Source organism: Ambystoma mexicanum, chromosome 6q, assembly GCF_040938575.1.
Source record: "Ambystoma mexicanum isolate Mex_15411 chromosome 6q, UKY_AmexF1_1, whole genome shotgun sequence".
NCBI lineage: Eukaryota > Metazoa > Chordata > Amphibia > Caudata > Ambystomatidae > Ambystoma > Ambystoma mexicanum.
The window spans coordinates 1,663,859,320-1,663,886,738 of record NC_090937.1 but is presented as its reverse complement, the minus strand read 5'-3'; the positions used below and the strand labels follow the sequence as shown (position 1 = coordinate 1,663,886,738).

At 47.0% G+C, this 27,419-nt stretch overlaps 1 protein-coding gene across 4 annotated transcripts in view; it reads left to right on the top strand.

Moving 5' to 3' along the window:
- Nucleotides 1–27,419, top strand: part of LOC138517003 (gastrula zinc finger protein XlCGF57.1-like) — a 132,759-nt gene that overhangs the window by 82,293 nt on the left and 23,047 nt on the right. For all 4 annotated transcript variants that reach the window (XM_069632505.1, XM_069632504.1, XM_069632507.1 and 1 more), the window contains one exon: nucleotides 841–927. In XM_069632505.1, the coding sequence (XP_069488606.1) occupies nucleotides 841–927 (87 nt within the window). The remainder of the gene's footprint in view (nucleotides 1–840; nucleotides 928–27,419) is intronic.

Here is a 27,419-nt window from a genome sequence, read left to right as displayed (position 1 = left end):
ACGCATTAGCATTTGGATATCCCCACATTCAATGAATTGGGGTGTGGTTAAGTGTCCCAGGCTGTAATCTGTGCTTCGTTCAAATGTCTTTGCAGCTAACGAGCGGAAAGAGGTTCCATGTGATCTTAACAAACTGAAATAATGAACATTATTGACAAACCTAAACTACTGAAAAACCGAATGTTATACCCCCAAACCCTGTTTTCCTAGGTCTATAACCCCTTCCCACCACATATATATTTTTATTAGAAATTCAGTGTTTTTCGGTATCGTGGATTCGTTAAAGGTATTTCAACTTCACTGGGTGCCTCGGGGGGGGGGGGGGGTGTTCGCCTTCACAAGCACACTCTCCAGATGTAGATTTAGTGTTCAATGTCTTGGTCTGAGACTCCCCTGGCATCCCTAGCCTGTGCGCTTTTATTGAAATGCGAAGGCTACTATATTCTGAACTGTGATGGAGCCTAAACGCAGGAGTAGCGAGCCCTGAAATTGATCACATGTTTCCACCATCCCATGGAGCCCTTGCCGCCAGCTACGCGTGGCTCCTTCCGTATAGAACAAAGGCTACAGGTTATACCCTTGAGGGACTTGCAGCCCCTCGGGGGCAAATTGCTATTACTGTCCTAGATGACATTAAGTCTAAGAACTTGTCAAGACAATTCAGTTGACCAGCACAGCCAAACATGGGACACAGTTATAGTATTCTATTTTAGGATGTTCGTTATCCCCATCTCCACTCACATTTTTTCTGGACCTGCATTTGCATGCTTGACGGTGAACACGGTGGTAACTGACTTTTTCTTTTCTTTTTTTTCTTCGTTATTTTTTTTTTTTGTTTAGTTGTCCAGGACATTGATTCGACTCTAGAACTAGAAATGGATCTGGAAAAACTGGAATCTGAACCACAACGAAGACGGCAACACGCAAGTAAACCACTTTCTGCTGTCTTTATTCCATGTAGGGGGCTGTAATGATTGGATGTGTTCTCTAACTTGGTGGTTGCTACACAGACGCCTTCTGTTTAGGGTTTTCTATCTTACGCTGGGCGGTGGGGTATTTGCTGTGCATTTTCACAGCAGTAAGAGTATACATGATTCGAGAAGTACCCCACAATTTAAGGAAGGACCCATGGCAAGATGGTTCCCACCAGAACAAGTACATTATGTGGGACTAAGACTACCTCCCGGCTCGTATCTGTTCATCCTCCCAAACCCATTACCCCTACACTCCCTGTTCTTCCTCTTCCCTTCTCTTCATCTGGGCTGGAATCTTGGTTCTATTTCTCTTCTACCATTCCTTACTCTCCGCCTGGACTGGTCTCTGGATTCCATCACCCCCACCCTTGTTCTTTCTCTTATCTGGTTTGTCTATGCTCTGTTTTGCCACCCCACTGATTTCAGGTGGGTTATGGGCCCCCTTCTGCCACACCTGCAGCTCCTAACAGGCTTAATGATGCCTTTCCCAAAACGTGTTGATCACAACTGCACTGAAACATTTCATTTCTATTCCCGATTTATTTCTGTTAATCTTCCCTACAATCTCTACAAGTTCTAGAGCACTCATCAAGGCTCTGCTACGATCATGAAATGTACAACGCCATGTATTTGATAAATCCAGGCTTCATTTTTTGCAAATTAAATAGTTTGTTTTCTACCTTCTTTTGGCAGTCAGAGGGACATAAATTGGGTTTTACATTTTTGAGCTAGCTCACTTTATCACCCTACAGCAGCCTTGGGGGGTAGTTTAATGGTGGTTAATATTGTTTAGTTTTGGTTTCACTTGGGGTGCATGCTGATTAGTAGAGCAATGTACCTTTATGATAGCCATTGGGGTACTAATAGGATTTTTTAAGTCCTGCTCTCTGCCATTCTGTTTCAGGGGCTTCTTTTATTCAGGGTAACCATGAAGGAGACATTCAAATCACAGTTCTGCCAATGTGGGCTCTTTGTGAGCCCAAAATGGCAGCCTCTATAGTGGCTTAGACTAGTGTCCGGCCCTGGCCAGGACACAACTCATTTTGGGGGTGGGCCTGTTTGGTTATTGTAGGCAACCTGATTAGCTTTAAGTCTCAAACTGAGATTTGAGGGGGCATGAGGGAGGCTGGTGGGAGTCAGCCTTTGCAAGGTAAGGGATATATAGTGGAATCCCAGCTCCTGAGCGCAGTGCTGCTGGATTTTTCTGAGAAGGCGAGTAGGTCTGCTTATCTGATTAAGGATTTCCTGCAGGTGCTGCAATTTGTAAGGCCTCTTCTGGCCATATTGGCTGAGCATCTCAGGTTAGGGTTTTTGGTGACTGGGTGTCCTTCCTGGGTTTTACTCGTCCTGCTGCTGGTCCCTCGTCCTTATGTGCTGAGGCGAGGACTTCCATCTGGGACCATTTTCCGGGCCTTTTTACTGTGGTTCCTGCCAGGGTTTACTGCCTTATTTTTTTGGAAGCTACTGCTGCCGCCTAGAAACGTGTTGGGAATCCCAGACCTGCCAATTCTGAGCCGTCTCTGGTCGTCGCTGCCGTTTTCCTGCTGCAAGGGGGTGCGTTTCTGCTGGTGTGCCATCCCGTTTGTCTCTTGGCCCACCAGGATCTACCATGTACAGTTTCGTCTGTCTTCCTGGAGTCCCCTCAGTCGCCGATATCACTTCTGGACAGCTGGTTCCACTCGTGACGGATGATTGATTGTTCTTTTTGGCCATTTGGTTTTGCCGTTTGCCCGGGGTGCAAAGCCCCGAGTAACTGAATCCTTAATTTCACCATTTACTTTAAAAAAAGAAAAGAAAACTCTTCTGACTGGATTGTTCTTTCCTGGAACATTTTTTTCAGGAACCAACACTGTAGGCATTCCCCTCTGAGGACTAGGCTTACCCTCAGCATGGTTAGCAAAGAATTTCCTCTGAAACCCCATTCTTTCTGCGCTGTTTTTGTACCTGTCCTGACTTATTGAAGGGAAGTGTAAAGCCCTCTGCATCAATTACCTTGCCTTTTGCTCGTTACGGGGAAACTGATCAGTCCTTCAGACTATCAGTACTGGGAGACTTTGGTTCTATTTTGAATTCCTGTACTTTTTAACATTGCATACATCACCTTACAGAACAGAGCAATGGGGATACTTTGGTATCACCCTAGCTTTTTACAAATGGGATTTTTGATTACATCCTTTGTGACAGCAAGTCTTTGTGTGGGGCAGATGCAAAAGCAATAGGTGTCCCTGATTGGACAACTACCGACTGTTTGAATGGTGCAGATCCTTACAATTGGTGGGCTTGGACTTGCTTCGAGCTCGAATCTTGAAATCGTCAGCCATTTCTTCAGATCTACATTTAAGCCAAGAATCCCTCAGAAAAGAGCAGACCGCTGAGGATCTGAATAGCCCCAGTATCCCTTCCAGTGTCCAGCTCGGTAAAGCCCTGCTCCTCTGCCTGATCAACGAAGGCCCCGAGTAGTGGTTCAGGCCTTGTGCTAGTGGTGACCAATGCCTTCTCGAGGATCCAGCTATCTAGAGCCTTCTGAAGTGTTCCTGGACTGCCCAGAGGATTGACAAGCCCCCATGTACGTTTCCTCACCAGAACAGTCGCCGTTCTGTGTTGAAGCCCAGAACTTTGGTTGTCAGCTTGTGCCTCAAGTCACCTTCTGCGCACCCCCTCCCCCCAACCTATCCCTCTGAATTCTAGATTCCTATCTTCAAGGAAACCTGTCCTGGAGCCACCTGCAAACTCTGATTGTCGCTGAAACTCGTCCCCCCCCCCATACTGAGAAGTGACCTGATGAGGTCTGTATCAGTGGTTACTGCATGCTCTGTCTTTCACACTTGGAGCTCCTCACTCCCCAGCACTTGCCGCCTGGTACACCTAGCACTTACCCATTCAGCTCCCCTCCCCTCTCTTCTCTCTGCACTTGCACGTTCTGAATGCTCACAGAGCCTAGTAAGGCCACCTCTCCATGTTTTTAATTGATTTTCAACCCAAAGTATCCGCAAACTCCACTCCCCTACCCCACCCCCCACGGAACAAAGTGCAGGGGATCGATCCTCCAGATAATCTATAACTGAAGCAGAAGTGTGCCTGTCTATAAAGCCCTGACCCCTTTCCCACCTTCACGTAAATGAGAAACTGCAAAATGGTTCACCCCACTACTGACTGCCATGAAGAAAAAAAAAAATAGAACTAGAATGGAGGACCACAAATGACATGGGAAACAAATTTCTATTTCAACAACATATCCGTGCCTGCAAAAAGGAAATATTACGACCACCGAATCCTCACAGCACCAAATGTCCAAAAAGAACTCTTCAAAATCATAACCATTGATGAAACTGCAATCACCTAGCAGATCACCACCATCCAAGAAGCCAGTCAAAACAGACCATGTGATCCGACTATGGATTCCGCTGACCCTTACGAGCAACGCCCGAACAACCTACCAAACTTCCCCGAAATATCACTGGAGACTTTCGTCAAACTTGTAAAACAAAGCAACAAAGGGGCTCTCATGAGGATCGCTGCCCACCGGACATATACAAATCCATCCTCACACAAGGAACTCCCATGGAATACCACAGGATTGTCCTCAACCTTTCAATCTCAACAGGGAAAGTGCCACAATCCTTAAAATCGGCGTACATCAGACTGCTACTCAAAGACACAGCTGGAAATAGAGGACCTTTCTAACTAGAGACCCATCTCCAACATCCCATATACAGCTAAAATGCTCGATGAACAACACAAGACTTAATAGAAGAGCACTGCCTACTAGACTAGGCACAAGTTAGTTTCATACCAATGAGAGGAACGGAATCGGCTCTCCTCTTAATATGTGATGACCTAAAAGCAAATGCAGACTCGGACAATAGTACGGCCTTGATACTTCTAGACCTCTCGGCAGCATTCAACAGTTTACCACGACATCCTCATCACGAGAAGACTAAGAGGATTGGGAATAACAGACACCGCCAAGTGGATCAAGTGATCTAATCAAACACCAGAAAATCCACATGCGGCATACACAAGGATCCTCCTTCTCCCAACTATTATTCAACATCTACCTTTCTCTACTGATCAAAATCATCAAAAAAAACATGGCATCACCTGCTACAACTACGCTGATGATGCAGAGTATTCAAAATACAAGACCCTTAAGAAGAATACAGAACACTTGAGAACTGCCTGTGTGATTTATTTAACTGGATGAACTCTTCATCCCAGGCAAACCAGAAATAGTGATCATCGCAAAAAACGGAGAAGACAGCCACTCCATTCCCTGGCCAAGGGAACGCTGTAAAAGCCCAGCCCCATAGTAGACTGTAAAAAACCTGAGAGTCCTGATGGACAACAAACTCACCCCAGAGCCACAAGTAAACGCTACACTGAAATGCTGTTTATTACTGCGAGCGGCAAAAAGATCCTACCGTTCCTATCATTTGCCAACAAAACACTAGCCATCATCGCTCTTGTCATGTCCAGAGTAGATTACGCCAATAGCCTATACCTCGGTATGCCTGAACAACTCCCAAAAAAAAAATACAACGCATACAAAATGCGGCAGCCAGACTGCTCCTCAAACTCCCCTGAAGAGAACACATCACTCCTGCGCTAAAAATACTACATTGGCTACCAATAAAACGACTAATCCAATTCAAATCAATGTGCATCACGCACAGAGCAATCCAGAAACAAAGCGCTGAATTCCTGAGACAAATCACACCTTTATCACCCAACAAGAATGCTCAGATTAACCAACATTTACCTGGAACCAAAACCCAACAAGAGAACCTGGAGGATCCTCTTTCTCTCACCTCGCACCAAAAATGTGCAATGACTTACCAAAGATTATATGCAACACAAGATACTGCCTACTACTCGGGGTAACTGCTCAAATCGTGGCTCTTCACTGCATAACTAGAGAATGCCCAAAGGCGCGCACACACATACCTGGTAACAATGATGAGTGAAGACACAGATACCGGATCCCAATAATCAATCCACTACAAACAAGACTTTAAGGAAGACATTCTACGAAGTATCAAACTACAAACCTGAGAGTTAACCGAAACAGGACAACACCATTGACCGAATACATAGTTAGACGAAGACAGAAGCCCAAGGACGATTAATCAATAGTACCCTGGCCCTAATCACGCCCAAGCCTAGCAGACCACGTCAATATAGACAGCGAGGGAATGGGGGGCAGCCAATCCACAGCACGAACACCAGAGTGGGGGAGAGTGGGGGGGGACTAGACATAACCGGCCCCTCCAATCTAAGATCCATACAATGCAACCAGGAATACACCATGATATCTAACCTAACGGTTAGATGGCCAAGAAACGCAACCAGCTACTAAACATACCCACAGGAATGCTACTTAAATATAACAAGATCGGCTGGAACCAGGCCATACAACCACTAACCAACTTCAAATCTCTGCATACCTAATAGACCTGAAAACCCACACAACCATCTCTTGCCCAGCAATTTGCACACACTTCACCACACCGCCACAACAACAAACACAAACTGCATCAACAGCACACAAGGTCTCGCTCCGGTCCGATACTTAAACCAAAGCACAGCGCACGGTGGAAACGGAACTGAAGCTGCCAACCGCACATCACTGCTCTCACTCTCCTACTCCATCTTCACCCGACTAACCTAACCCCCCGCCCTCTTGTTACAGATCTGTCTGGGGACCAATTCTGTTGGTGACGGTGCGCCATATAAATACCTTTTAACATTATCAGATTGAACTTGGGTCTGCTTCCCATCACTACTGCCTTATTAGATTGTTTTTTTTATAATGCGCCTAATGCCATACCTGAGTTTGGTTTCTAAACGTGGATCCGGATTTTGAACCTCTGTTGCTCTGCGTGGTCTTGCTTCCAAGACCAGCGTGTTGCTCCTGAAATCATTACCATGATGCAGCTTTCTGTACTGTGACTGAATGCACCTTTCATCATTTCATCTAAGGCCCTTCCTTTCTGCTGCTGGGGCTGCTAGGTCTTGGACCCTCTACTGGATTTCTTCTGGTATCCCCTAGGATTGACTGCTTTCTTCTGGGTCTTGTGAGGAGGAAGTAGATCTTTCACCATACCCACTAGACTATATGCTTTGTCTGTTCCCAGATATGGGGCCTATGTATAAGGGAAAAACGAGTTGGGCCTTAACTGGTCATTTATTGTTTTGTTTATTTACTTAAACTATGCTGTATTCTGTGCTGTATTCAGTTTTCTTCTTTTGGCCATCATGAATATTTTGTTTGTGGCCTTCGTAACGTGTATATAATTTCAGCATCCCAGTGGGTTTTATTCTTTGTGGTGTCTATTGGGACGAATTGTTCCTCACTACCATCCTTCTTTCCTTCCTCCTGAAGTCTGGCCCGACTGCTCTGCTACATCTGCCGTTTTAGAGCCTGGTCTTTCCTTTTGGGTGAGACACTGTTCTTCCATTTGGTTGGATAATTACACAGCTCTTAGAAGAGGGTTGTGGAAAAATCTCTTTAACCAGTGTTCTTTGCTGTTCTCTAGGAGTGTTCTGATGGATATAGCAAGATGTAACGTGCCCCTTCATGTAGTTATACGCGCTAGGCCAGTAAAACAGGGAAATTTTTGTTCTTGGTTCTTCACAATGCTGCAGTTTAAGGGGAATATTCAGAAGTTGTGTTGCGACATCCGATCTTACCTCCGTCTAGACTAAAGGTGTTCCCTGGGAATTACGTGTTTTGTTGTGCTATATCGTCTCCATGGCCTGCTGGCAATAGCCTTCGGCTGAGGCCACTGTGCACCTTGCACCAGTTAATAAAGACCCAGACAAATTGCCCAGAGGCTGTGTCCATGTCCACTGTGTTGAAATTACTTCTGCCCCGCAGGAGTAAAAATGATGAGTGTGTCCAAACTGCCTTCTCAGCCCTCACACCTCTACAAAACTAGTGATCACAAGCATAAAGGTGAAACGGGCACAGATCAGAAATATACCTTTATCGCCTCTTGGGGCACCATGGGCAGACGGCAGTCTATACTGTCAAGAATGGTGTGAATGTGAAAACGTAGCAACCCAAACGGTAAGTAGAACTATCCAAGGTGCTATGAAAAACATACGTTAAACACACCAGTTGCAAAATTAACTAAATGGATTACACTACCAAAACCCACCCATGTGAAAGGAACACCTAATAAGCAAGACATGGTGAGGTGCTGCACTCTGTGGTTATGGATTGTCACCAGTTTGGTAAGCCAATGATTCTTGTTTGAAAAAGAGACTAACGGTGACCTCACCAGTCTCTAGGGCCCAAAGATGGACCGGGGGCAGTTGAGCGTCAATAATACCTTCTTGTTCTTGCTGATTCAACCATGCCTAACCAGGCTTCTTGGTGCTGTGCGAGTGGGTCTGATGCAGTGAGTCGCGGTATTGAAGAGCAGCACACAGTGTTTTGAATTATTCTGTGGCAGTGACCTTCTCATTGGAGTCGATGCAATCTGCTGCCGCTGTGTGGTGGCAAACTGGTTTGAGGACAACAGGGATATGAAGAGTTTGAAGAGTGCCAAAAGCAGCACCACTGGTTCAGTTCTTTTCACTGCGTTTGAACAGTGATAAAATGCAGCAGCCCAGTTGCTTGGCTTCTTTAGTTGCTGTGAGTCCCAATCCAGGGGCCCAGGGACAAGATGGGTTCTCGTTTTCCCAAACATGGGAGGCTAGTTTGTTTGTTTGGTTTATTATTTATAATGCGCAGATATACCCGAGGGTATCAAGGCGCAGAATTTACAAGAATATGCAAAGCTTAGTTACAAATATAAAATGTACATGTTAGCAATGGAAGTATATACAGAGCATAATGAGGAGAACAAGCAATATATACAATATAAACACGAGTACAGAGTGGGCACACAAGGTTACACAGTGTGCGGGTAGCATTAAGTGATAGCCTTGTCACCTAGCTATCTTGGTGGTCCCTCGTTTTCAGCCATGAAACACCTGCATGAGTCCTTCACCTCCAGTTATGTGCTGGGTCCTGTGTAGTGGGCAGAGAGGCATATCGTGCTCCAGCAGCTGGTCACCGCCAATGTGCCTTGGGGTTGGCTCGGGAGCAGAGCTTTCATCTGCCTTGGATCACCCACCTGCAACTCACAACGGGAGGACTTGGGGAAACTGCTGTCTCCCAGCTGGGGCCAATAATTTCTTCTTGAAGGGATTAAGTCCAGGGATTATTCCAAGAAGTAGTGGGGAACCCCTCTTTTTATAGGTCCAAGCCCACAGGTGATTGGATAAAAGATGAGCCTGCTTTTAGGGGTCCAATCACCTTTCATGAAGCTACCTGACCAGGAAACACTCCATCCTTCCACAGCTGACCTGGGTGTACCCCCAATCCTGCTTTTTTGTTTTCCTAATCCCTTTCCCCCACATCCAAAACCACTATTCCCACTCCCAACCCCATATTTAGTTTTTTTCCCAATTTCGTTTTTGTTCTTTTGTATTTGTTGTAATTGTTGTTTTGTGATTCCATATAATTGCTGCATTCCGGCGCTGCATATCTGGAAACGGATGCCACTTATGCTTTTGGAATGGAGCTCATGAAAGGGGGATCTGATTAGCCCATCACCCTTTGTGAGATGCCATTGCCCACATCATATTATTAATTAATAAAAACAGAAAAGCCAGGGCTTCTACACCCTTGCGAGATGGCAGTTCCTCATATGCCTTGTAACAGCAAAAAAACAGTATCCTGGCTGCTGAGTCCTAACCCAGGGGCTCGCGGTCGAGATGAATCCTAGTTCCCTCCTAGTTCCCGTTCCAGCGAAGTCCTGGGAACTGGTGTAGCTGGCAGAGTCCGTTTTTGCTCCAGCAGCAATTCGTTGCTGTATTACACCCTGGTGTAAGGTTAACCCTTTTTGTTTAGGGAGGGCCCTTTGATTCCAGTTTCCCAGGACAGCTCCTGCTGATGGCTTTCCTGCTGAAAGAGGTGTTACCCGATCTCACAAAGGATCAAGAGGCAGCTCCCAGTGGCTTTATCCTGCTGGTTGCAGCAAAGAGACAGTCTAGGGGGAATATAAAGAGCCTGTCCCTGACTAATCTTGGCACAATGTTGACAACTGTAAGATACAGATCAGATGTGGCTTTAATAATTGTGAATTACCAGCGACGATACCGCAACTTGGATATGGCTTATGTTTTTAGATTAAACTGCCACCAGGATGAACGTTCATCATAATGACTCAGTTTTGAACAGGTGCAGATTTAAATGCAACCTTGGTGCTGCAGTGACTTGGCTGTCACACCAGCTGTCCAGGGGTAATCTGTGACCTCTGAATCTGCTCTGTACCACTGGCGGGCAGGGGCTGCTAATCGGGAGACTGAGGCAACAGGGCACGTGTTGCTATGCTTTTGGTATGGTTTTTTTTGGAATGGGGTGGGAGGAGTTTTGTTGGCAGACAACGCTTTATTTTTTTTTAAAGAACTTTATTTTTGATTTGCGTATCACGGTACACCCAGCATGTCTCACAGTAACATCAATTAGGATCACAACACATAAATGACAAACCAACTTCCCTACGCAACCTTTACATCAGGTACATGTTTTTACATATTCACAAAGATTGACGTCAATTTAGGCGTGTCACATGGCACAGAGTAGCATCCACACTTTCATTATCAGAGTTATCATCGTCCATGGACGTTTCGCCTAAGTATGCCCTGAACGGGGCACAAATGTCTTTTGGTTTACATGGAGCAGGTATCATACCCACATAATTTTCTTCACATTCATTTACATAGGTAAGGGTTGTTAGGAACTGTTCTGCTGTTGGAGCCTGGCCGCTTTTCCATTTCTGCAGGATGCATTTCTTTGCTACTGCGCAGGCGACGTTCAAAAGTCTCCTCGTTTTTTCCGGGACCTTACCAATGTCGCCAAAGAGTTATTTAGGTGGGTTGAGGTGTGCAGGAATTTGAGTTATGTCCTCAAGGATATTGGCCACTGCAAGCCAGAAGCGCGCTATCTGGGGACATGCCCAATACATATAAAACAAATCCGCACCAGGGGCATGGCATTTCGGGCAGTTGTCGGGGATGGTTCTGTAGAACTTTGCCATTTTGGCCGGGGTAAAATGTAACCTATTCAAAACCTTAAATTGTATTAATCTTAGGCCAGCATTAAGTGAGGTCTTTTTAGATAGGAGACAGTGGGAAGATCTCGGATTTAGCCATTTTGATCTTATAGCCTGAGTGTGTTGTGAATTCGGCGATCACCCCCAAAATGGGGGGGGGGAAGGTTCTTTTCCGGTTCCCTTATGTATAATAGTGCGTTGTTGGCATACAATGAGATCGCTTGATATGCACCGGCCATTTTTATACCCCTGAGGTCTTGTTCAGCTCTAACTGCAGCTGCTACCGGTTCAATAGTGAGGGCTGAAAGGATGGGTGAAAAGGGGCATCCCTGCCTTGTTCCCCTACAAAGAGTGAATCGGTTGGACACGGTACGATTGGTAAGAACTCTGGCCTTGGGAGAGGCATAAAGGAGTTTGACACAACCTATCGGGTAAGGGCCGAATCAGAATTCGTGAAGAACCTCAAACATGTACAGCCATGATACCGAATCAAACGCTTTTTCGGCGTCCAATGAAATGGCAGCTGCTTGTGCCTCTGTCTTAATCTGCGCTAGAATACTAAACAGTCGGCGCAAGTTCAGGGCAGTAGATCTAGTAGGAATAAAACCACATTGGTCAGGATGAATTAAGGTGGTCATTTTGGGAAGAAGCCTAGTGGCCAGTACCTTCGCGTAAATCTTAGCATCTTTGTTGATCAGGGACAAGGGACGTTAAGAGGATTGTTCATGTGCCGGGCGTCTGGGCTTCAAAAGTACTGTAATGACCGCCTCCGAAATGGACTCGGGGATCGAACCAGCGCTCGTAGCCTCTTCCCAAACGAGGGCCAGTATTGGCGCAAGTATTGGAGAGCAGGTCTTATATATGTCGGCATTGAGACCGTCCGGGCCTGGAGTTTTACCCGATGCTAGTGCTTTAATCGCCTCAGTAATTTCCTCGCATGTCATGGGTTGTTCAAGGGACCAGTTGTCCTCTGATGTTAGACTAGGGAGGGAGATCTTATTAGGTACAACTTCACGTCATCCCGTGTACATCTGTCATGGTTGGCATAAAGATCAACGTAATAGTCAGTGAACTCGGGAGTTTATTTCATCCTCCCCATGTACAGCAACTCCCTCGTCAGTAAGAATGCTTGCAATAGGGGTGTGATTGTGGTCGTTATGAAGTATACTGGCCAGGTGGTGACCAGCCCTATTGCCCTCCCCATATCTGCGTGCTCTAGCCGGGGTGGCCATGTATTGTTGTTCTTTGGTGGCCAGTTCGTTAAAAGTCTGAAGGTGCAAGTTGATGTCCGCCAGGGTGCATTTATCATGAGTATTACTATAGGCATATTCGAGCAGTTGGAGAATCGATTCTGTATTGCCCAAGTCAGTTCTGACGGCTCTGAGGAGACCAGACGTCTTGGACATGAGATTGCCCCGTACCCATACCTTAAATGTTTCCCAGATGGAAGCCCAGCTGCTCACAGAACCTCTGTTCAGATGGAAAAATTCTTCCGTCTCCGTATATAGAGCCTCTATCATGTTCGGGTCCTTCAAAATATTGGGGGCATCCTCCACCGCTGTGCAGAACGGCCAATGTCGGGAAGCCGTAAAACTAGAGTGACGGGGGAGTGGTCCGAGAGTGTGCATACAAGGATACCGTAGCATTAGATGGATTAAATAAGGGAGGAGAAGATGCGGGGAGGTGCACCCGGTGTGGGTGGCGGAGCGACGGAGTGATGTGCCCGTTCAACGAGGAACTGGGACGAGAGGGCCTCCTCACCAAGGAGAGATTTCAGAAGGTCTTCAATTCGAGTTTCCATAGGGCCCTTACAGAAGTTCTCCGAAAGGCCGACTATGCGGATGTTCCGTCTGGAATGAGATTCCAAATCGTCGCACTTGTCACAGAGTTTATTAATTTCCCCTCCAAGTAGTGCAATGTCCTGGGTGTTTTGCCTAGTGGAATCTTCATTTGTGCCAATTCTAGTTTCAGTTTCTGTGATTCTGGCACTTTCCTTGTCCAGACGAGTTTTTAGTGAACCTATCGTAGAGACAATGTCATCAAGTTTGACGTTTATGGCGAGGAACCCATTTTGAACAGTTGTCAGTAGGTGGTCAAATTTTGTGTCCTCTGCATTGAGGGGTGAAGCAGGAGGATGAGGACTCTGGCCTTCAGGTGAGGCTTGTGAGTTTGTAAAGGAGTCCATAGGGCCCATTTTCCTAGTTTTGCCCACGTTCCTTCCGGGCATGGTGGAGATGTAGAAGGGACCGGCCAAGGCCCCGATGACACGAGAGGACCGTGCTGGAAGGTATGTGGAAATACAGCCTAGGAAGGCGCGAGTCCTACAGTGAGAGCAATATGCTGGAAACCTCGTCTGATTCAAGGTGACATGCCTCGTGGAACTTACAGCCTAATGATCATTTGAGCTGGCAAGTGCAGGGCGCGCGAGTGGAGGGTGGATGCCCCGGGCCAATTGAAAGCAGACAAAGGGTGACTCCGGATCTGAGAGCCTCACACTGAATGCGTTGTGTCCTCCAACGTGTATATGGGCGTCAGTGGAGCCCCTAGCTCTGCGTCAGTTAGAGTTGTGGTACGGAGGCTTGCAGGGATCAGGACACCAGCCGTGCCGGGGGAGGGACAGAGAGGGATGGAGGATATCAAAGTGGGCCCCCTGATGGGACTGGGTGTCCGTGTATTGCCGTTACTCAGGACTTGGCCGCGGGCACAGGGCACAACAGAGCAGTACCGAAACCGCTGAGCCGGCCTCTCGCTACGTGGCGTGCGCCCAGCTGCAGCGCGAGCCCAGCCCCACACAACACCCACCTCCGAGAGGAAGAGCAGGAACGGGGGTGTTTGCTCCGGGCCGTCGGGCCGCCACCTAGGATGTGCGCTGGGGAGCCGTGATGGTTCGTCGAAGCCCGCGTCCCGTGTGTACGTGCCCGCCAAAGGCGCAGGCCAGCGAAGGATCCAGATGCCGGCAGCTGAATTCCGAAGAGGGCCGGTGCGACACAGCTCCAGGGATATGAAGTAAGGAGCTCGGGGGGTGGGGGGGAAGGGGAGACCTCACCACAGGTGTCTCCTTCAGCCGGAGACCCGCTACGAGGAATTTATGTGCCGGTCAGAGCACCAACACCACAGGATAAGCGGCGCAGCGTGTCGCGGCCAGGGTCCACCAGTGTCGCTCCGCCCACTGCGAGGCCCGATGTAGCAGGGAGCCGCGGCGCTCTCGTGGATTCCTGTGGAGCCGCGAAGCGGCTTGGGTCTGCGGCCTCAGGGTCCACCAGGTTACTCAGGGATAACATGTCCGATTTGAATCGGGATTTCGCCTGTAAATGCAGGATTGTTCTCGGAAGCGGCGCTGGTAGTTTTAACAGCACAATGCAGATTGGAAACAGGAGATAGTTAAGTCAGTATTAATGCCGGAGAGGAGCTCCTCATTTAAGCGGCCATCTTGTCGCGCAACAGTGCCCCCCTTCCGGCAGACAACGCTTTCTGAAATCAGTTTATTAATAAAAATGAAAGGGCTTGTACACCATTTTGAGATGGCATTCCCCTCACTCCCTAGCCCCCATTTTCAAATACAAAAAAGTAGGTAAAATGGATGTTTGCTACTGCCCGTTGCCGAAAGCCATGTACCGTTGGATCTTGTAACTAGATAGGATTATCTGGGCCAAGGCCATAGGCCCAGTTTCACTGAAAAGACTAGAAGACTGAGGCCACCTGATAAAAGCATGCACATTCCATTTCAATACAGTGTAAACACCATCTGCCAAGCATAATTTGCAGAGATATCCTTTACCTTTTTTTTTTGTTTTAACGGAAAGTAAAAATGAAGAGTAAAGGCAATTTCTATTTCAATTTGAAACTGTTCTGTAAATGTTTGCAATTTCAAACCAATGCTGCAACGGCACATAGGTACTAATTATAATGTGACCCTGCATGCATATTTTAGCATACAGTGAGACAATAGTTTTTGAGACCCATCTTTCACTTCTACAGCAGAATTACTGAGATTTTACCATGGCAACAGCTTGTATACAAGACGGCAGATTTCATTTCTGAAAAGTCTCCATTGCCTCAACGCACCAGGGGAGGTACAACAATTATTATTTTTTATTTTTTTTGATCAGGGGCATCCCCTTCTCCATCTGATTAGAACCTCTGGACTGATTAACATTAAACCAAAGGGGGCACATCTGTGGTGCTTTGTGCCCAACTTGTTTCCTATTTGGTGTAAATCCATCCAGAAGTTTTTGTGCTACAGGTGTTCAAGCACATGGAAACACTTTTTGTCTATGGGAAAATGAATCTGTGTAGGTCAAACTGCCTTTTTAAAACAAGGTTTACTTTTTTCAACAAAATTACTTGGAACGGTTTAGTTTCCTCACAATTTCCAGTTTGGCTGGGCCCATGTCAGAGTCAAATGGTATTAACGGTAAAGTTTTAGGAAAGGTCAATGCAAATTGGTTTTATCTTCATCCAATAGAGTAATAACTCAAACGGATAATTCCACAGTTGATCACAAATATATTTACTCTGCAACATTTCGGCTTCCGCCTTCCCCAGGTAGCTCAAGATGTCTTTCTGAGTGGTGGCTTAGTTCACTCAAGTGTGCATTTTACAAAAGGCACGTTCAAGACTGGATTCATTCCATGTACCAAATGGAATCTTGGTAGAATCGTGCTCTTGTGCTTGCTCAATCGGTGTTTATAGTGATGGCCAGTCCATCAGAATGCAATTATTTTAAACTTTAAATCCAGAAGGTCCCCTCCAGCGTTTATATTCTAAAGATATTTCTGATGCTTGTTAATCTGCTTAGAATCACATGCTGTGCATATGGTCCGACATCCAGTGGGAACCGCAGAGTATTGCATTTGTCTTATGGGGACCGAAATGGGACGTCGGCATAGGCGTGTCTGTAACACTATCCCTATTGTGACGTGGAGTGTACCCAAAATCCCTCGCGCGCAGAGGTCCCTCAGATTGTTTTTTTTCTGCCCAGATAACTGGTCGCCCTATAGCGGAGCTCTTACATAAGAGACATTGTTTATCTTAAACCGACTTGTCAGTTATTCCCCCTTTAAGTCACTTCGACAGCATGAACATCTTTGACTAAGACTGCGGGGGATTTGTCTACGGCAGTGGATTTCGGTGCCCAAGATCTGGCGGCTGAAGCATCCACGTGGTCTGGCCCTTTGGCCGGCCTTCACAGTAGGGAGACTGGGGTCGGGCTTGCCATATCTTCGTTCTGTCTTTCCTCTTTCCCCTCGCAGTCTGGTCATCTTTGTTTACACCTTTCGCTATGTAAAGGACTCCATTTAGGTTCTGCCCTAAGTGTAGGGTCAGATACCCGTGGAAGGACGAGCACAGGACGTGCAACTCCTGTCTCTCCTTAGATCACGACGAGAAGCGGTGTGCGGCTTGTAAACTCCTTCGGCCTAAGACCTTTAAGGAGCGCCGTGTAAAGCGGTGGGCCGCGTACAGTATGTTGTGGGCGGAACCCTCTTCTCCCCACTGCCACACCCGCCGAAAGTGACGGGGGCACCACCGATGACCAAACATCTGTTGCAGATGTGATAGAGCTCGAGCCAGACACTTCTAGTTCTGCCATGCCCTTCCCCGACACTTCAAGGCCTGACACTAGTCTCGCTTCAGGGCCAACACCCGGTGACACGGGCGTACAAAGCACGCATTACACTAAACACACAACCCCTCCACCTGTTTCGACGGGCCCTTTCTCACCTTCCATGCTACTAAACTCCTCATTTCCTCCATCTTCTCTAGACTCTTCTACTGCTCCTCTCTACTCTTTGGTCTCCCCTCCTCCCATCTCTCCCCTCTCAAATCTGTCTACCACTCCGCTATCCGCGTGCTGTCTTCTCTATCCTCACGATCACATCTCCTCTTCTCTCGCCTCCCTGAACTGGCTCTCCTTCCACTCCCTTCTCAAATTCAACTTCCTCTGCCTTATCTTTAAATCCCTCTATGGTCTCGCCCCCACCTTACCTTCCTCTCTTGTCCCCCCGCCAAAAACCCTCCGTCCACTTAGTTCAGATCTTTTCAACTTCTCGGCCCTTTCCACTGGAACCGTTTTCCCCTCCCCATATGCTCCATCTCCTCCTACACCTCCTTCCGCACTTCTCTCAAGTCTTACGACCTCCAATCTCCATCATAATACCTGAGTTATCTCTTTCACGTTGGTCCTACCCCCGCTACCTACATTTTTACTACCCCACCCCCCCACCTCCCGTTTCAGCCATGTAATACCTTATTGTTAATGTAACTTGCTCCAAGTACTTTTTTCTGATACTTGTTTCATTGTTACTATGCTTATGTATTTACCTGTTCTCATGTAAAGCGCTTCGGATTTAAGCCCTATATAAATCCCAATAAAATACAAAATGCAAAAATACTGTGTGGAATTCGCCCAACCTCCACAACAGACCACCGCGCTCACGGCGTCTCACCGGACCATCTGGAGATCCTGAATCAAGAGGTGGAAGCGCTGCTGGGAAAGGACGCCATAGAAGCCGTCCCTATTCTTCAGGTAAACTAGGGTATTTATTCAGTGTACTTCCTTGTACCCAAAAAGGACCTCACCATGCGCCCTGTTCTAGACCTGCGCCCAGCGAACAAGTTAATAAAGCCTCCAATGTTTTGCATGGTAACTCTACAGGAGGTGATCCCACCGTTGAAACAGGGGGACTACATGGCAACATTGGACATGAAAGATGCATACTTTCATATTTCAATGTTGCCAGCGCACAGGAAATATCTAAGGTTCATGATAGAGGACAGGCATACCAATTCAAGGTGCTCCCCTTCGGCATCGCCTCTGCGCCAAGGGTGTTTACAAAGGTCCTGGCAGTAGCAGCAGCACACCTGCGCAGACTATCCGTCCCAGTTTACCCTTACCTTGATGACTGGCTCATAACAGAGGACTCGTATGCCAAATGTTTTCTGAACACCCAAAAGACAGTAGACCTTCTGTTCAGTCTGAGGTTCTCGATCAACGAGGAAAAAAATCCAGTCTACTCCCCAGTCAAATAAAACAATTTATGGGAGCTCTAATCCGGACGAAAGACGGCCTAGTCTTCCCCTCCAACGAGAGGGTTCAGAACATGCTTTTTCAGATGCCTCAATATGTAGCCAGTTGGGAGGAGACTGTGCGCAAAGCCATGCGTTTTCTAGGAATGATGGTGTCATGCATATACTTGGTTTCCCACGCGTGGCTGCGCATGCGTCCCATGCAAGAGTGGCTCAACAGCCAGTGGTGTCAGACCAGCGGACAATGGGAAGATCTGGTAGTTGTCTCGCCAGCTCTCGGTCTCTCTCTGCAGTGGTGGTCAAGGGAAAACCTCTTGAAGGGGAAAATCTTCACCACCTCTGCAGTGGAAGCCACTCTCGCGACAGACATCTCACGGGGTGGGTGGAGCTCACCTGCTTCAGCAGACCGCGCATGGTGTGTGGTCCCCACAAGTAGCATCCAACCATATAAATTTACTGGAGCTATTAGCTGTGTTCAAGGGATTAAAGGCCTTTCAGATGCAACTGCAAGGGAAGACAGTGCTGATTCTAACAGACGGCACTACCTGAACAAAAGGGGGGCACTGACTCCAGGGCTATCCAAGCTGTCCCAAAGCATTTGGATGTGGGCTCTCAAACACAAGATGTTTATGTTGTCCAACATGTTCCAGGGGAACTCAATCTTCTGGCAGATGTGCTCAGCAGAGATTTCCCTCTGCCCATAGAATACGAATGGCGTCTGCACGAAGACATCATGTCCAACGTCTTCACAGAATGGGGCTTCCCAGAGATCGACCTGTTCGCGACTCAGGAGAACGCCCAATGCCAAGACTACACCTCCAGGTACCCCCAGAACCACTCAAGGGGAACGATCTCTGGGTAACATGGTCAGGGAAATGTGTCTACGCTTTTCCCCCCGACTTCCCTTCTCAACAGCATAGTGAACAAGATGCACCAGGAACCAGTTACCATGATACTGGTGGCCCCCATGTGGGCCCGCCAACCCTGGTTCGCTCATCTAATGGAAATGTCCCTCTCCCCACCAGTCAAACTACCCTGCCCGTACAACATGTTGTCTCAGGACAGGAGGGAGACCCTACACCCATGCCAACAAACTCTGAATTTAGCAGCTTGGCTCCTGAGGTCATAGGTTGTCTAGCTTCCCTGAGTATGTTCATGCACCTCTGAGGGAGCTGTAGGTGTCCAAACTCTAACACCCGTTAATGCTATGACAGCAAATGCGTTTTGTCATCTGGTGTAATACCAAGGCCGTCAATCCCATCGATTGCTCACCCACACACATTGTACTTACCTAACGCATTTGTTGGACACTGGGTTGGTCTTCAATTCCTTAAAGGTTCATCTGGCTGCTCTGTCAGCCTACACCACTTCTCAACAAAAGGTGTTGTGGTGGAAGATACCGATGATAAAGGCCTTTATGGAAGGAGTCGGAGGATTTATCCTCCCTTTTCTCGCCCAGCTCCTGGATGGGATCCAAATGTGGTTTTAACCAGGCTCATGGGATCTCCCTTTGAGCCAATGCATAAAGCAAGTCTAAAAGACCTGACTTATAAAACAGCCTTCCTAGTGGCTATCACTTCTTTCAGAAGGGTTAGCGAACTATAGGCCCTTTCTGTGCTAGACTCCTTTGTTACAGTCCACAGGGATAAGGTAGTTCTGCGCACTCATCCCAGATTTGAGCCTAAATTCATGTTGAAGTTCCATGTGAACCAATCGATTGAACTACCTACCTTTTCCAGAATCCCACTAGCATGGCCGAAAGAAGCCTACACACACTAGATGTGTGCAGGGCAGTCATGTTCTACCTGGAAAGAATGAAACCACTGAGAAAAACAAACCAATTTTTCGTTTCAGTGGCAGCTGGTAGAGAAGGGGGTCCTGTCTCTTAATTAGCTATCTCAAGGTGGATTGTCTAATGCATCACACAATGTTACACTCTTGCTAAGCGAGAACTGCCCTTCAAGCCTAGAGCACATTCTACTCGAGGCACTGGGGCATCCATAGCACTTATTGCAAATGTTCCCCTAGAGTCCATTTGCAAAGTGGCAACCTGGAGTTCTGTATACACCTTTACAAAACACTATTGCCTAGACACTCATTTTAGGTCAGATTCTCAGGTGGGACAAGCAGTACTAGGACATCTTTTCTCTACTGTTCCTTCTCACAACCCACCTCCAACTCCGGCTACTGCTTGCTAGTCTATGCACAGCATGTGGGTCTAAGCAGATTAACAAGCATCAGAAGACATGCATTACTCACCGTAATAGCATTTCTGATGATTGTATCTGCTTAGATTCAGATGCGCCCTCCCTACCTCACCGCTTGGGGTGGAAGGAACATAGACGTCTTACTACTTTCTCTCTTCATGTACTCGCAGTAGCCTTGAGCTCCCTCATAGCAGAAAAAATACAATCGGAGGGACCTCGGTGCGTAAGGTATTTTTGGGTACACTACACTACACGTCACGATAGAGATAGTGTTACAGAGCCGCCTATGCCGACGTCCCCTTTCGGTCCCCGAAAGACAAGATGCAATACTCCGCTGTTACCACTGGATGTCGGACCATATGCACAGCATGTGAATCTAAGCGGATACAATCATCAGAAATGCTATTACGGTAAGTAATGCATGTCGTACCAAAGGAAAAATCCTAATTTCTGATAAGGATGGTTAAAATGATTGGCTACAGGCTGGGCCACTCTGTTTAATGATGGCTGGTATGAGATTTCTGAAGCGAATGGGAAGGTCATTGGTGCTTTGGCACATATCTATCAGATGTTCTGAGGTGTGTGGATATGCTTACGTTCTCATGCTTTGCATAGGCCACTATATAGCGGTTGGCTTGGACTATTACATCTTTATTTTCTTTTCAATTTTGAAATGGGGGGCTTATCCCTGTTTTACATGTACCCATGATCCTTTGCGTGTCGACTTCCTCAGATTTCTTTGTCATTGTTTGGCCACATGTACCGTTGTTTTTCTAAGGCTAAAAATCCTGGGCAATTTCGACATCAATCGAGCAGAAGTTTGGAAGCAAAAGGAGAATACCTCACTTGGTGACAAATCGCCAAAAGGGCACACAGAAGTGAGAGGGGGATGAGCGGGGGAGTTTAAGATGAGACATTCTAGAATGTTCCAAATCCAGGTTGCAGCACCAGGTCCCATTGCAGTGTGTAAAATAACTGTCTGCCAAGGGACCATGAAGAGGGTTGATGCCAAGCGTGGCCACAATTTAAACTTAACGCGTAGACAGAGTGCCATAACAAGGACTGGGAGGCACACGTCCTGCAAGCCAAAAAGGCCTGTTGCAAGACCACTGCTACCGCAGATGATATCTCATCTTGTTCAACAGTGAATCTATGGAGCTCAATTAGAGGAAGGAGAGGACTAATCCTCGCGGTAGGCCCCTAGCTCTGTAGGGCAGATCTAAAGGCATGCAACAAGACAGCAACTCTGAAGTGTCCCGCTTAAAATCGAGGACTGTGCAATCAGTTCAATAAAGAGACACGTGCTCAAGAAAAGTCTCAACCTATGGAAGTGCCGATGCAAGGCTAGTGCACAGGGGTCATAATATTCTGAGTGGGTAGGTTCCATAACTTCCACAATGCAAAAAAGCGACTTTTGGACTTTAGAGGGAGGTTATACGGAGGAAGAGGGGGCTATCGAAACCATCCAAGCCAGTTCTTGGACAAGTTACGAAAATGCAGCACAAAACGGGTTGGTCCAGAGAGGAATTCAATGCCACAATGATAAAATAGTCTCCTTTATCGAGCAGCCAGAATAAGAGCCCCAAAAAGGCAAATGGACACTCTAGCTGGAGGCCATCAACCAAAATAAAACCCAAACCGGCTTCAGCCCACATGACGATGGCATCTATGAGTAGCTTACGGTTGCTTAGGAGTAGGGCATTAACCTGGAGGACTATCCTGTGCCCTTGCCTGTTGAAGATGAGCCCCTCCTCCTGTGTCATTTTAAATGACTAGATCCACGCACCTTGTAAGTAATTAATGCCTTTATTTGCTAAGATCTACAGCAGAAGACCCTACGCACATCCACCTTAGTCTCCAACCGCCTCTTCCCTGAATCATAACATTCTATCAGTGCTAATGCTGGCCGCATTCCATTGCCCTGTACCACATTCTAATGGAGCGCGAGAGCACATTGCAACACATCTCCCTCCCTCACCTATTTTATTTACAGCTAGTGGTTACAAACATCCTGGAACACTTGAACTATGTAGATACACAAACATTTGTATATCTCAGACGGGCCTAAAAGGTGTGGCGGGGATCACCACACTAGTGGAACATTTTAAAATTTATCATCGATTTGACCAGTGCCACTCACCAGATTCCATACTTGGCCTCCCCGCACTGCCTTCTCAGTTCTTCGTCACCTGGACCGGATTGGAATAAAACAGGTCCCCCTTCCTTTTAACACCCTTCTTTACACGCACCCAATCACCCACAGCAACTTCAAACCTTCTCCTCCCTAACTTCTCATTCGCCTTCCTCACCCATTCACATTTCTTCTCGTCCATTCTCTCTCAATTCTTCCACAACATGATCAGACTCTTGCTCTACCCAACCATGGAGGTGAAACTCTTGTGCTGGGTTTCCTCCCCATCATTCAAATGTACTCCCTCCTGTGGACACATGTGGAGCTAATTGCAAGGGATATAATCTATCCCACACAACCACAATTAACTTTCCCCTTCCACTCCCCATAGCCACCGGGCCAAAGATATCCAGTGCAACTCTTCACTCCACACCTACTCCGATGTGTCTACCTTCACAATAGGTTGTTGGCGCACCACAGCATTCTTGCCCGAAACATCGCACTCAATACACCTCCCAACTATTCTTTCCACATCCTGGTCAAACCCAGGCCACTAGTATTCTCCCCTCCAAAACTGCTTTGGTTTTCAACAACCCCAATTTGACCTTTGTGGGCAATATCGACCAACCTCCTACTCAGAGCCTGGGGTACAACTGCCTTGTCCCATCTGTACAAGCTATCACTCTTCATGAACAGCTCCAACCTCACTTCGCACAGGCTTTTCTCTTCCCCAATGAGCAACCCTTTCTCTGGCCAGCCGACCAGTACAAAACGCACAAACCTCTCAAAAACCTCCTCTTCCCTCAAGGTTCTCGACCACTCGTCACGAGTTATAACTCCGTCACAAGTCACAGACGGTGCCAGTGATTACCTCCTCCACATGACAATCACCATCTCCTCCTCCACTTTCACTCAGTCTTGAGACATGTGTTAATGTTTATTTGTAAAGCGCTCCTGATACTTGAAGGCTTACGGGTGCTGACTCGCATACAGAGAACAAACATGACAGAAAAGAGGCCTAAAAGAGACGGTTGCCCTATGGAATCAGTAGAATATCATATTGGCTAGGACTAGAAAATGAGAGCGGTCTTCAATTTCCTTTTTAAAGACCTCCGTCGAGGCTAAGGTTCTCAGCGCCGGCATTAGAGCATTTCAGGCTAGCGGAGCAACTATACTAAAAGCTCAGTTGCGTGCTTTGTTGGTGTTAAGAAGGTAAGTATTATCTGATCTTAAGGACTGTGTACTTTTTTTAAAAATTGTGTCGTTTGTTTACGATGGTTTACATTAGGTAGGATGGCATTTGGGCCATTAGGCATTTGTGGGTTATGAGTAATAGCCTAAAATGCACCCTGGCCTGTATAGGAAGCCAATGAAGACTTCTTGCCTCCGACACATGATCTCTCCTGTGGAGGCCCTTAACAACCCTGACCGCCACGTTCTGAATGACTTGGAGGCGTTGGAGGTCTGTTAAAGAGATGCCCACTAACTAACAAGCTGCAAGAGTAATCCAATTTGGATCCTATTATGGCCCTGGGTAGTGTCTCAGATTCTTTTTCAGAGATAAGAGGGCGAAGATAGGGAAACAATTTGATAAAATAAAAGGAGGAAGAGGTCAGGCTGTTCACCTGGGCCTTCATATTCAGGTTTTTGTCTAGGAGAATACGCAAAGGTCTTCACCTGACTCGTGGTCGGCGAACACATTTTACCTACCGGTAATCCCTTCCATAACGAACATATGTCTCTGCATCCTAGCTACCCAGCAGGCCACTCTCCCAGATACCTTGTCTAGCCCCTTTTTTCCAAAAATACTCTTCAATGACCTATGGTCAGTTCTGATGACGAATTCTGCACCCCACACACAATTCCAAAAATGTTCTACACCCCAGTGGCAGGCTAAGGCCTCTTCTCTAACTGAGTTGTTTATTTCCGCTCCACTCGGCATCCTCAACGATCACTTCCTGACCGGTCTCACCAACAATGTGTCAAGACGGCTCCGATCCCTGAGTCGCTGGCATCTACAGAAATGGCACTCCTGGTATCGAACATGGCCAATGGCCTTGCCATGTCAATTCCCCCCCCCCCCCCTTCATCATATGACACTCTTTTGCAGTCTTCATCCCACACAAATTCAACACTTCTTCAGTAAACTCTGCATTTTCTCAATATTTTCTGAAAAATTGCTCACAAATTTTTGATAAAACTCGATCAAACAATCTGTTTTCCTTTGCCTTTAGGAGATTTATCTTCTTGATCCCATCCACCAAATCTTTCTTGGGCCTCAACCCTTCACTTGATATTTCGTGTCATTGGTATTCCACCACCTCCTTACCAAATGCACACTTCTCTGCCTTCAACGTTATGCCCCTCTTTTCCAGAATGCCTTCCAGCTTCTTCACATAAGCCGAAGGCTCACAGGCTGCAGGTTAGAGAAATGTTTTACAACTGTTTGGTTAGGCCCTTGCAGAGACCACAGGACAAGGTGAAGACATCTCGAATTTGGTATCAGCAGTATGGGAGGACTTCTCATATTTTGATCATGTTGTCGTCCATCTCAAATGGCTCCAGGTATTCTGCCTTTTTTCCAAACTTTGGGCTGATTGCAGGCCCATCCCAATGGGGTCTCCAACATTCAAACAGGTGGAGGCTGCCCAATCACGTGCAGCCTTCCACCTCATTATGCCCAGCGACTGGGCATACTCAAGTGGAAGAGTGTATTGGGACCAGACCGCCCCAAGATACAGTTTCAGTCAATTCACACAGACAAAGCATTGACTGGGAGTCCATGGCAGTCTATTATGAAATTACATTCCCATCTGCCATGATTTACCACATGGAACAAAAGGAAGTCGGCTGACCAAGAACTGTGATTAAACAAAAATGGACAACAATTTTGAGTATGTAATTTTCACAAAGGCATTATTGCTATGAAAGGTACAAAGCTGTGCATAGGGGAAACTCCCTGCACTGCCACTAGCATCTTCAGTGCAGATTTGATCTTCGTCACAAAAGGAATAGGATATTACTTGGTGCAAAGAAAAGGGGACCATGTTGTTCCTGTCCACTGAAGGTGGCTTGAGCTAGAGTATATTAGCTTGAACAATGTGGACAAAGGGAGGTGTTCCTGCGTTGATAGCGAGTGGGACTGACCAGTCCTCTCCAAATAAAATTCTGAAATAGGTGAGTGATGCGGAAGGGACACCCCCAAAATTGTCAAGTTCCCAGGCAAAAAGCAGATATGCTGATGGACTCGGTTCAAGTGCATGGAGGAAAGTTGCAAAAAGAGCTTTCCTAACTGATATAATGTAGGGCACACAGTTGGTGTTGTTTTTCTCTGCTCTGCAGATGTGTCTGCTGCCTGCTCCCATAAATCTTAAATACTGTAAACCCTTTTCCTGGCGTCATCCTCATTCAACAAGACCTCCAACTCATTTGCTGGACTTTAGGACTTTATATTTTAACCCTGGAGTGAGTGAGACCTTTTTCTCCCTCTCCTGTGTTTTGACCTGATTTTGATTGTGTTTCCTTTGTTTTTGGAGTCTGACAAACTTTTTGTATGGCGACATACAGCACCTTCAGGGCAGTGTCACAGAGAAGTCCTTTGGATTTCTCTTAAGGTTTAAATACCTTTTCTTGGGTGAACTATAATTCCCAAGAATAGTAAAGTGAAATTGACTTTATTTACCTTTACTCTTTGTAGGTCCAGCACACCGCATCTTATGTGGAGTGCTGAGGGGGGGGTTACTTGGTAGCCCCTTTTCCTACTTACTCATGTAACATTTTTTATGTTACCTTCACCACTTTCAATGGCTGGTGGCAGTGGTTTAATTTTCCTACCATTGTGCTTTTTTACCGCAGGCAGATTCCTCAGCTGCAGTATAGCACCCATTGTTAACCATTTTGTCAAAATAGCTCCGGTCTTCTTTTTTCTCGCCATTTTCTGTTTGTGTGGTCTTTCTTGGGTTTTACTCTGTGCTTCGAAGCCGAATTGAGCACTTTATTTGTTTTGCCTTTGGTGGGCTTCAATCCTGCAGCCTGCCTCTGACTCCAGTGTGCCTGGAAGGACAGGATGTGAGGGAGAGTCCCGAAACTCCCTTGTCCTTTGTCTCTAGGAATGCCTGAATGCAACCAGTCCTGATTGGCTGGCTGACTGGCAGTCCTTTTAGAACAGCCACCCTGCTGTGCATGAATGGGAGAAACCTGCTTAAAAGGCAAAGGTTTTGGGACTAGAGGCAGAGTTGACCACTGGGAGAAACGCCTGACGAAGCTCGCTGCATCCTCCTGGACCTTTGAATTACCCGGTGAAGCCCTGCTGCTGTGCTGAAACTCCTTTTTCAATTTCACAGAGAAGCTCCGGAAGGGACGACTTCTTCTCTTGGGTTAGTGGGAGCAACTAACCCAGAGAGGAACTCCACTTGGCCATCTTCCCCGACTGGCTGTACTTCTTTGCCACTGCAAGTACCGAGTGCCAGGGGTCGAGAAATCCGTAGTAGAGTGCAACGTCTGAAATACGGATAGAAGTTCCAGGAGTCTCCTAAGGACGACCAGAGCTTGAGTGACCTCACCGGAGTGCAGGACCCAATGAGTGAAGAAAGCCGAACTGGTATCCAAGATCTGTGACAGTGCTGTTTGCCAAGCGCTGAAACCGCAAAGTGCTGCATAACCAAAAAAGCCTGTAGCTGCCAACGACTTCCCAAGTACCGCCGCAGGAGCCCTCCAGACGTCCCCACGACTGAGACTCGGGAACACTGGGTCTGCGCCGCTGCAGCGAAACTGAATCCATCTGGACCAGAGGTACGGTTTCTTGGGGTACTTGCCTCGTTGTCTTTTAGCCGTGCTTTTCTCAGTGGCTTGATTCCAACTCTGTTTCTCACAGGCTTAAAAGCTTGTGACCCACACAGGGATTTTTCTACAAACTCTAACTTTGCAAGACTTCTCTAAGAAGTGTCTAACCTCCATAGACTGTTTCAAATGGACT